General features: G+C 41.7%; 1 protein-coding gene across 1 annotated transcript; it reads left to right on the forward strand.

Moving 5' to 3' along the window:
• Positions 1–602: 602 nt before the first annotated feature.
• On the forward strand, positions 603–9,149 carry EXOC1L (exocyst complex component 1 like). The gene is made up of 3 exons (XM_072862092.1): positions 603–786; positions 4,593–4,723; positions 6,572–9,149. The coding sequence occupies exons 1-3, from the start codon at positions 666–668 to the stop codon at positions 6,833–6,835; spliced, it is 516 nt and encodes a 171-aa protein (XP_072718193.1). The 5' UTR covers positions 603–665; the 3' UTR covers positions 6,836–9,149.
• The last annotated feature ends 291 nt before the right edge of the window (positions 9,150–9,440 follow it).

Here is a 9,440-nt window from a genome sequence, read left to right on the forward strand (position 1 = left end):
GGTCTCCCCGCAGCCTTCTCTTCTCCAGGCTGAACCACCCCAGCTCTCTCAGCCTGTCCTCCTAGGAGAGGTGCTCCAGCCCTCGGATCAGTTTCGTGGCCCTCCACGAACTGACAACTCTTGTATTCGGCAAGCTGCCTTTAGTGCCACTGCTTTGCGTGTCTCCTGGCTCATCCTCTCCTCCTCCGGCAGGAGGGCAGGCAGCCCGGCCGGGCGCCCCGACGGCATCTCGCCCCGCCACGGCCGCCGGGACCTCACTCAGGCCCCGGGCGCTCCCGGCACCGGCGGGGCAGCAGGGCCAGCACCGGCCCTCGGCGACGGGAGCGTCCCGCCGGGGGAGGAGGCCCCGGGCCCCCGCCGGCAGAGAGAGGGACGGGGGGAGGGCGGGCACGCGTGGGGCGGGGAGATCCGCGGCCCGGCCTCTTCCCGCGCCGGCGGCCGGAGCCTTAACGGCGGCTGGCCCCGGCGGCGCAGGGGGGGGCCGGCCGGGGGGGAGCGGGACCCCGCCGGGGGCCGCCGCTAGCGATGCCTCCCCCGCGCCCGGGGGCCCTGCGCGGCCGGGCGGCAGCCTCCGCCGCGGTGCCCCGCCGGTGCCCGGCGCGGCGCGGCGGCCGCGGGGCGCGGGGGGCCGGTACCCGCCGGTGAGCGGCTCCGCGCGGGGGGCGATGTCCTCGCTGGTGAAGGAGGACCTGGCGAAGAGGCTGTTCGGGCCCCGGCGGCAGAGGCTGCAGGAGTTCATCGAGGTGGAGGGCTCGGGCGCCGAGCGCTGCTACCTGTGCGCCGCAGGTACCGGGGCAGCCCGCCGGGCGGGGTGGGCGCCTGGGCCAGCGCCTGGCGTGCACGAGTGGGTGTGCGAGGGGAGGTGGGCGTGGGCGCCCGGGGTGGCAGCGCGGTGGGTGCGTGGGGATGCGAGGGTGCGCGTACCGGGCTGTGCGAGGGAGCGGGGCCGGGGCCGGGGCCGGGCGGTGGCGGGGCGGGAGCGGGGAGCGGGGAGCGGGGAGCGGGGAGCGGGGAGCGGCTCGGCGCGGGGCGGCTGCAGCCCCGGGCCCGCCCCGCCGGCCGCAGCTCCAGCAGCTCCCCAGCGCGGCACGAAAGCCAGCTCGCTGTCCCCGCGCTGCCAGCAGCCGTCAGAAACGGCGTTTCCTCCGATTTCTGGCTCACACGGGCTTGAGCTTTGATAGCGGCGGAGAAACGTGACACTTCCGACACGGCTGCTGGAAGTGTCAGGACGCCGCAGGGCTGTGAGAGCCTCATCTGCTTGTAAGAGAGCAAGACCTTACTACAGTTCTAATTAGGTTTTCCATAAGCAAGCTTAACCATACATTAACACTGCAGGAATCATTTGTAATTTTTAGAGCTTTTGCACTATCCCTTGTCTTGCACTAATGTCCTACATATTGTCCCAATTACTTTGGGAACAATAAACTAGACTCGTGGTTTAAATAAATACACACTTGAGTCAGTAATTAGCACGAATCGTGAGTAAAACAAGATTGCTGTGAGTGAGAAACTTAATTATCTGGCTACTTACTAAATTTGATTTCAAGTGTATCTGTTTCATAATGTTTTTAGAACAAGGTTTCAGAAAAGCTTGTTTGTTTGGTTGGTTTTGTTATTTCACAAGACTGAAAGATACACCAAAAGAGAAATGCTCTCATCCATAAGTAGTTAGGTTGAAGTGAATGCTTCTTCCAGTCTGTTTCCTGTTCAGGTTCAAAATACTTATAAAAGGTAGAAATAATCTATGTACTTCAGACATAGATTGGGTTAACATCGAATATGGGATGATGTCAACCGTATTCTGTGATCATTATCTTTCTAAACATCTGAAGTTTTGAGAATACTTAAGTTGTTTTACAGATTACTGGAAATACTGAGCAAGCTATGTTCCCTGCACTCATGTAATTTTAGTAGAACAGGCTTTGTATTTTAGAACTGTAAAGATAGTTTTAAGAAATGGATTCCTGAATGTCATAGAGCTTCTAAATGTACAGAAATACCAACCTGATTCATAGTTTATAAAACTATCCGGTAGGAGTACGTTTAGTTGCATGTGGTAGGTGTAAACAGTTCACTGTTATGAAACATCCAAAGAGGAGAAATAACATTATGCACCTTTAAAATCTTTACTAAAAATTTCTTTTTACGGTAGAGGAGAACAAGCCATTAAAGAAACCCTCTAATCAGATTAACTGACTGGAAGTCTCAGAAGACATAAAGGAAAATTTATGTAGAGAATTAAGAGTGGGATCTCTCCAGTATCCAATATTAAACTCTCTTAATATATTCAGGCACAGTCAAGTAAGTGGTGAGTAGAGTGGAAATCTGATTCTGAAAGATGGGTAGCATCCGTCTGCCAGCAGCTACTGTAATCTGCTGTGATTCTGTAGGAGCAAAACACATTCTCTAAAATCTTATCCCTGCAATGCAACCTCACTGTATTCTTGTTGATTTCAAATTACTGTAACCAAAAAAAAAAAAATCAGTCAAACTGTAGGCAAAACTGTAGAAATCTATGCCTTTTGAATTCTATATTAGAACAAAATCTTGGTGTGGATAAGTGAACAATCTTATTTTTGTGCCATATGCTCAACATAATTTCCCTTCCTTTTCACAATAGCAAGTCCCTGTTCTTGGATGAAGGCAATAGTATCCTTTCACTAAATGCTTTCTAAACCCTGGAAGAACGTAAAGCTGAAACACAACCGCATTCAGGGATTTTCACAACCCAGTATCGGTATGCCTGAGAAGAACGGTAGGGATAACACTGTAGTATCCAGCAGCAACTCTGAAAAAGGTGTTCAGTGCATGGAAGACCTTAAGAAAGAGTTTGTGCTCTGTGAAGGCATCGCTATAGCCGTGCCCTCCCCATGAAAAGCTTTTAGAGTTTGATAGAATGACATGGTAGATCTGAGCTCATGTTCTATATAAAAAAATAAATTTTCTTTAACTCTGTTAACTGAGTGCAAGAACAAGCAATGTGTAAAATGCAGGAAAAGTAAAGAATTTTTTTTTCATTGAAAATAGTCTGCCCAAGTTTCACCATTTGGCAGGACATGCTCCTGGTTTCGTTATTCCTAACATATCTGTGCTCTGTCTGTATGTCATACGATTTCTGCTCCTGCATAAGGGGGAGAGAAGTGGCAGTGTGTGGGACCTGGGGGCCACTAGGACATCCCCTTGTATTTCTGACAGGACTGGGGGCTTTTGGGGTTGGGCTTGTTTCCTTTTGTTTTAACTCTGAGGGAGACAACGTATTCCCTCACAAGCAAGCAAGCAAATAAAATGGGAGAAACTGAAAGTATGAAGAGAACTTTCTAAGATTAGCCTACTAGATTTGCTTGCAAATGAAAACCATTGTAACTTCTCCATAGAAGATAGCACAGTGGTGTTCCTTTGGTTAAAAACCATTGAGCAACTATGACTGATAGGATCAGAAAAAAAAGCAACAGTGATTTGTATTTCCCAGGCAGGGAAGCTATAGGCTGAGAGAAATTACAATCAATGTATACATTTTCCACTGTTTGTCTTTGCAATGGAAAGAAAGCATATCTCCAGCATATATCTTTTGTTTGTCTTTATTTAATAACCATTTTCTTATAAACAGGTGAGATGTAAGAGACATTTTAACAAGAATAAGATAAAACTAGTCAAGTTTCAAAATGGGTTTTCAAAAATTAAGGCAGTATTTAGGAATAAAAGAATTTTGCTCCTGCATCTGTAGCCTCTTGCTATGATGTCGAAATGCTCCTGCCAGATGTAGGTGACAATTCACCCTTACCTTAGGCTACCGGATGGCTTGGGGAAGTGGCCTGCCCTGCAGCCGTCATGCTGGATGTGCAGGAGATTGTTCAGGCTCTGGTGCTTTTCACACTCATTATTGTGTGTTACAGAAATCCAATCTCCTACGCAGCACTCAATGTAATCAATTAATAACAGCAGTTATTGCAAGGAGTGTCTTCATGCTCTTTTTACTCTCATTTCCTGCCTGAGTTGGAAAATAGTAATTTCTACAAAGATAGCACTGGGCAACTTGAAGCTTTAAGAAATATTTTTGATGTTATTTTTTTTAAGTGGCCTACTTACATATTTCATAGGGAAATAAAGAGTTTTGTTTTAAAAAAGTAATGGCTTCATAAGAGAACTTCATCCACAGAATGGAAAGTATAGCATAAGTCCTGTAAATACAGAGCCTTGGTAGCGGTTTTGCAATTTTCTGACTCCAGCACCCCAAAAGATTCCCCCTTGAAGTAAGCAGGATAAGTGGATTATCCATACAGATCCAGTGCCAGAATTAGGCTTTCATTGCACTGCTAGTGAATTCAGATGAAAGGCTTTTGCACAGACAAGATTCTCTTTTCACAGGACAGGTAAGATAAATCCTAAATCTGCTAAAAGGTGACAGGTTTAATAGCCTGAGAACATGGTGCTATTCCTACTACCCGGGCAAAATAAAACTTAAGTGCAGTAGAGCTCTATACAGCTCTGCCCATCACCATTTATGTTATTATCTAAAATACAGTTTGATTAAGTCTTTTATTATTGGAACTTTTGGGAAGTACTTGCATATCTAAACTATTTTTTTCTTGCAGTGACTAAAAGTGAAGAAGTAGAAATATGTATGGTTAAACACTTGCGAGTGGATCGAGAGGAGAAATATGAAATAGTTGAAAAGTGGTTTTTGAAAGATCTGGAGATGATTGATGGAAAAGAAGCAGATACTGTAAGTGTTATGTATTATTAAAGACATCTATTAGAGTATACTTTTCTTGTGTTGCAATTTGGGATACAAGTATCAAAATGCAATTAAAATGCATTATCTGAAAAAGAAAGTTATGAAAAAACAAAATAAATCAAACCTCCAAGGAATTTTGGCTTTATTGCATGTGAGAGAGTCCATATCGCATTTGCACTCTGGGGGGGGGAGGAGGAAAGAGAGATTTTCTTGTTTGTTGTAATCTTCTTCATCTCTCCAGTTGAGATCTGAGGAACAAGCTGGATGTTTTCTAATTTTTTCATCATAACTAGGAATAAAAGTTCTCCACCTGCAGCTCCCACTGTAAACTGGAGTCCCATAAATCCCATAGATTTTAATGTGTATTTGAAAACAAAATTTCATTAAATATTTTTATGGAGAATGTGACCCTGCCATTTGAATGTATGAACCTGTTCTCTGTGTGACAACGTCTTGCAAGTGCATTGTTTGGTTTACTAGCTCATGAAATTGTGCCTCTTTCACATAGCTTAATCTCACATTACTTGGATCAATTAAATATTTGTGTATTTGTGTGTGTAAATATGAAACAGCTTTGGCTAGGTCTGGCTGACTTGCTGCTAAAAAAGTCCTAATCTCTCAGATACAACTTCAGAAGGGTAAAATGTACAATGTAGTACAATACAGAACAACACCAAAAGTAGAATTAAATACTATTTTACAAAAGCTAGAAGAATATGCCCAGGAGAATATCTTACTGCAGGTATGAGAAGACATTTTAATAGTCATCCATGCATAATAAATGTAGTCCAGGAAAAAGTGACTTTTTTTCCCTTTGAAAGTGCTTTCAAATGAACATAAAATAGAATTCAGATTACATTATCCTAGTGAAAGAGAAATTGAGAGCCCACAAGAAAGGTTTCAGAGCCTTGCTCCAAGGAAAATGACAAACTGTGGTTGTTCTCCTTCTGTCCTGTGCACATCACCCTCCAGTCTAAAACTAGGAACCTGGGAGACAGAGGAGGTGAGCTCAGGTTCAGAGTAGCCCTGCACCCTGTGAGCTCTTTGCAGTTTAGGCCAGAGGGGAAAAAAAGCCAAAATTAATACTACTTTACATCCCCTCTTCAAGTTATCGTGTTTCTGGAGATGTTCCTGTCCTTTCCCCAGCCAAGGCAGCCAGAAGATTTCCTTATCCCTTGCCTGCATGAATTTACTTTAGCTTTTTTCTGAAGTGCTGTGCTAAAATATCCTTCAGAGATGATTCAGCCTTCCACAACTGGGATGATCAAAATCTGTCTCATTTTTGGTTAAAGAAAAGCCTAAATGAACCTCAAACTCATAATTATAGGGTGATTAACACTGCTATAAATATTCCTAATAGTTATTCATATCCACACAATTTAACAGAACGTAGTTGCTGCTAGGATTAATTGTGCCAAAGAGCCACAAAGCACAGAATTACAATTTAGGCAGGAAGGGCAATCAATATTCTTCTTCTGACAGGCATATATAGTTATCGTCCAAGGCAAGTGCTTTTCATATAGTGTGTTTTAGGCAACATGACAAATTGGATCATTTCAAAACAAGACTGTATAATCCCAATAAAGTGCAGCGTATCACTTGGGCAAACTCTGAAAGTTTTACTCAGGCAAAACTCCTAACGGCAAAGAATAGCAGCTAATTATAAACCGCTACTTTGTAAAGTTTTAAAAGTAGTATGAATAGCAGAAATATGCGACCTCCTTTAGAGACCATCAAACAGAAAAAGCCCTGAAGGTAGCTGGGCAGAGAACAACAGATTGCCATTCTAACATCTGTAATGCGTGTAATAATTTCGTTCTCTCTCCATTTTTTTAGGATAATCCATATTTTGATATGCACTTCCACAAAGTCTACAATCTGGAAGCATATAGTTGTGCGTCTAAATATACCTTTGCTCGAACGCTAAACAAACTGAATGAAATGTACCTTAAGAAGGACTTGAAGATTGTGAACTTTGATGAGACCTACCTAAATGATGATTCAATCTGGTCATCCAACAACAGGGATTGCTTAGTACTTATGAGGATATGCTTCTATGCTTCCAACCTTTTATGTCTCTCCCTGTGTCCTTTGTCCTAAAGATGCACTTTCTACCATTAAGGCGACTGGTTGACTTTCACTGACCAGCTTTTCTTAAATCATCTGATCAAAAAGATAGTAAGTGATATGCAGTATCTGCTTTTTAATTTTACATGTAAGTAAAAAATGGAACATACTTTTTACATAAACAGTCGACCATTCATTTATATATATTAGGAGGGCCTCACTCTGGCAAATACTTACAAATATATGAGACTTTCAAGACAGGACCAGTAATTCTCATGGTCAGTGGTGACTGCTTATGTAAGTAGAGGTCAGCATTTGCTCATATGTTCACGGAGGTATAAATTATCTTTCCTTAACAGCTGGAAATATTTTTAAAGCATTAAGAGCATTAACAGTTAATTTTTATATCCTGGAAGTAGAAAAAAGAAAGCAACCAAATGAGTTCTGTATGAGAATGATGCACATTTCCATTTTAACTCCATTAAAGAGATCACACCTACATCAACACAAGAATCAAACCCTTATCCTGATGAATCGGAGTTTTGCATTCACGTACCATGGCACCAACTTTTCACCTATGCAGTTATAATTATTTTTCTCTCAGAACATCTAGTACTCCCTTTGGCCTTTCCATTATTTGTGGTACTGTCTTAGAAACAGAAAATGAACGTTCTTAAGCAGAATTGCTTTATTTATTAGACCTTTCAGAACTTTTTTCTTTTATATCATTAACGTCTTCTTTCTTGCACTTTATGTATATGAACAGGCCCCATTAGGGAACAGAAATTGTTTGTTTATGTCTCTTCTCTACCTCTGGACCAAGAGTTAACAAAAGACTATGTAAACAACAGTTGTTGGCTACAATTACGTTGTAGGCAAGTGGTAGACTTTTCAAAATTCATATAATTATGAGAATAATTTTCACCAGTTTCTAGCGATGTGTTAGCGTATTCAGTGCACTACTTAAATGCGTATTAGTACAGAGTTACATTTAACGTGGCGTTGAGTCTACTGAGTGGTTTGGAAGATCTCACCCGTAACAAAAAATAATGGCTGGACTTGTGACAGCATTATATTACAGTAGAAACAGAGGATGAATTAAAGCTGTATTGAGCAAGAGCTGAAGAGGAACGATGTTGACAATAAGAAACACAGTGATATTGCCCAGTGCCAGTCAGCTAAGCTAGTTGGCTGCTCGTCCCATAATCGATAAAGAAATGCCAACCAAAAAGGTCATTCAGAGAAGCTTCTGGTCAGAATGTCCCGCAGGAGAAAATTTGCTTTCTCTTCTGGCAGCCAAGAGGGTACAGGGAGACTAGCTGTGGACTAAACCAGCTACATAACTAAAGCTGACTGATGTAAATAGCTCCTAGGAAATCACGAGCTGGTTAATGTCCTCTCTCAGTACCTGCCATCTGTAAAATGGGATAGTTGCGCAAGGGTACTGTGACTCGTACTTCACTGTTGTCTTTCACGTGAACTCCCACCTTTGAAAACATTTGTGTAAATGTACTTTGGATTCAAAATTGAAGTAACATGAAATAAGTGAGAATATATTTGAAAAACTGTATAAAATGTACAGCTTTCTACTTTACTTTTTAAATGTTATCCTATTGCTTGTATATAGGAAAGGCCATCCCTTTGATTAGCTAATCTTCAGAAGCTATATATTTATTCTAGGCATATGTTGTAAATTACATTCATTCTAACCCAAATCTTAGTACTTATATATATCTTGACAGTTGTGAAGGCAGTTTACGTGGGTAACACAAATCTTCTGGAATTTGTAAGGACTTAAGTCTTACATTTGCCACCTAAATACTGTTAGAGAGAAGGACTGTATTTATAGTGACTGTTTATGAAATGCAGTTGTTCTTTGCAGAATGTCTCTGGGATAATCCAGTGCAAGTATGCGTGTCGTAACATTTGATCTATAGCTACAAGAAGTACTTCCCCAACACCCAGGTTCCACAAAACCATCTTCAGTAGCAAGTATAATTCAGACTACTGTTATCTATGATACATTGTCTCATTTGGACTGTGTATTAATTGTAGAGGTCACAATGTTTCTGTAATGTTTACAAATTCTTTGCTTAATAGGCACAAGGAAATATTTTCTGGGTGGAAAAGCTCCCGTCATTCATCTTGTAATTGTAATAAAAACATAGAACCTCTAATAATAAGCACTTCAAAGCATTCTTTTGAAATAAAGTACAAGTATAGTGAATTCCTGACCAATAATTGTCTGTATTGTGTTAGAAACTGATAAGCTAAAAATTACTATAATGTTCAACCCTATTTAATGGACTTGCATCAGTAGTTTATATCTTTCTATTCTTGTGCTGTATAAACATTAAACTGACTTTATTAGAAGACAAATAAGTCTGCATTTTATGTGGAATAATATGCAATTAAAATCTGTTTGGCATTTCTTCTGTCTGATAACATAGTATTTCAGACATTCTTCACTAAGCAATCAGACTACACAAAAGGAAAGGAGAAAAAGGGACATTGTCCATGTAAATTATTTCAGTTATTATCAAAAGGAAAAATATTTTAAAAGACCTTTGCAGACCTAATCTAGGGACTCCTGACATTTACACAGTTCTTTATAAGATGTCAAATACCAAGACACAGT

The sequence above is a fragment of the Ciconia boyciana genome, chromosome 5 (genome assembly GCF_034638445.1).
Source record: "Ciconia boyciana chromosome 5, ASM3463844v1, whole genome shotgun sequence".
Lineage (NCBI taxonomy): Eukaryota > Metazoa > Chordata > Aves > Ciconiiformes > Ciconiidae > Ciconia > Ciconia boyciana.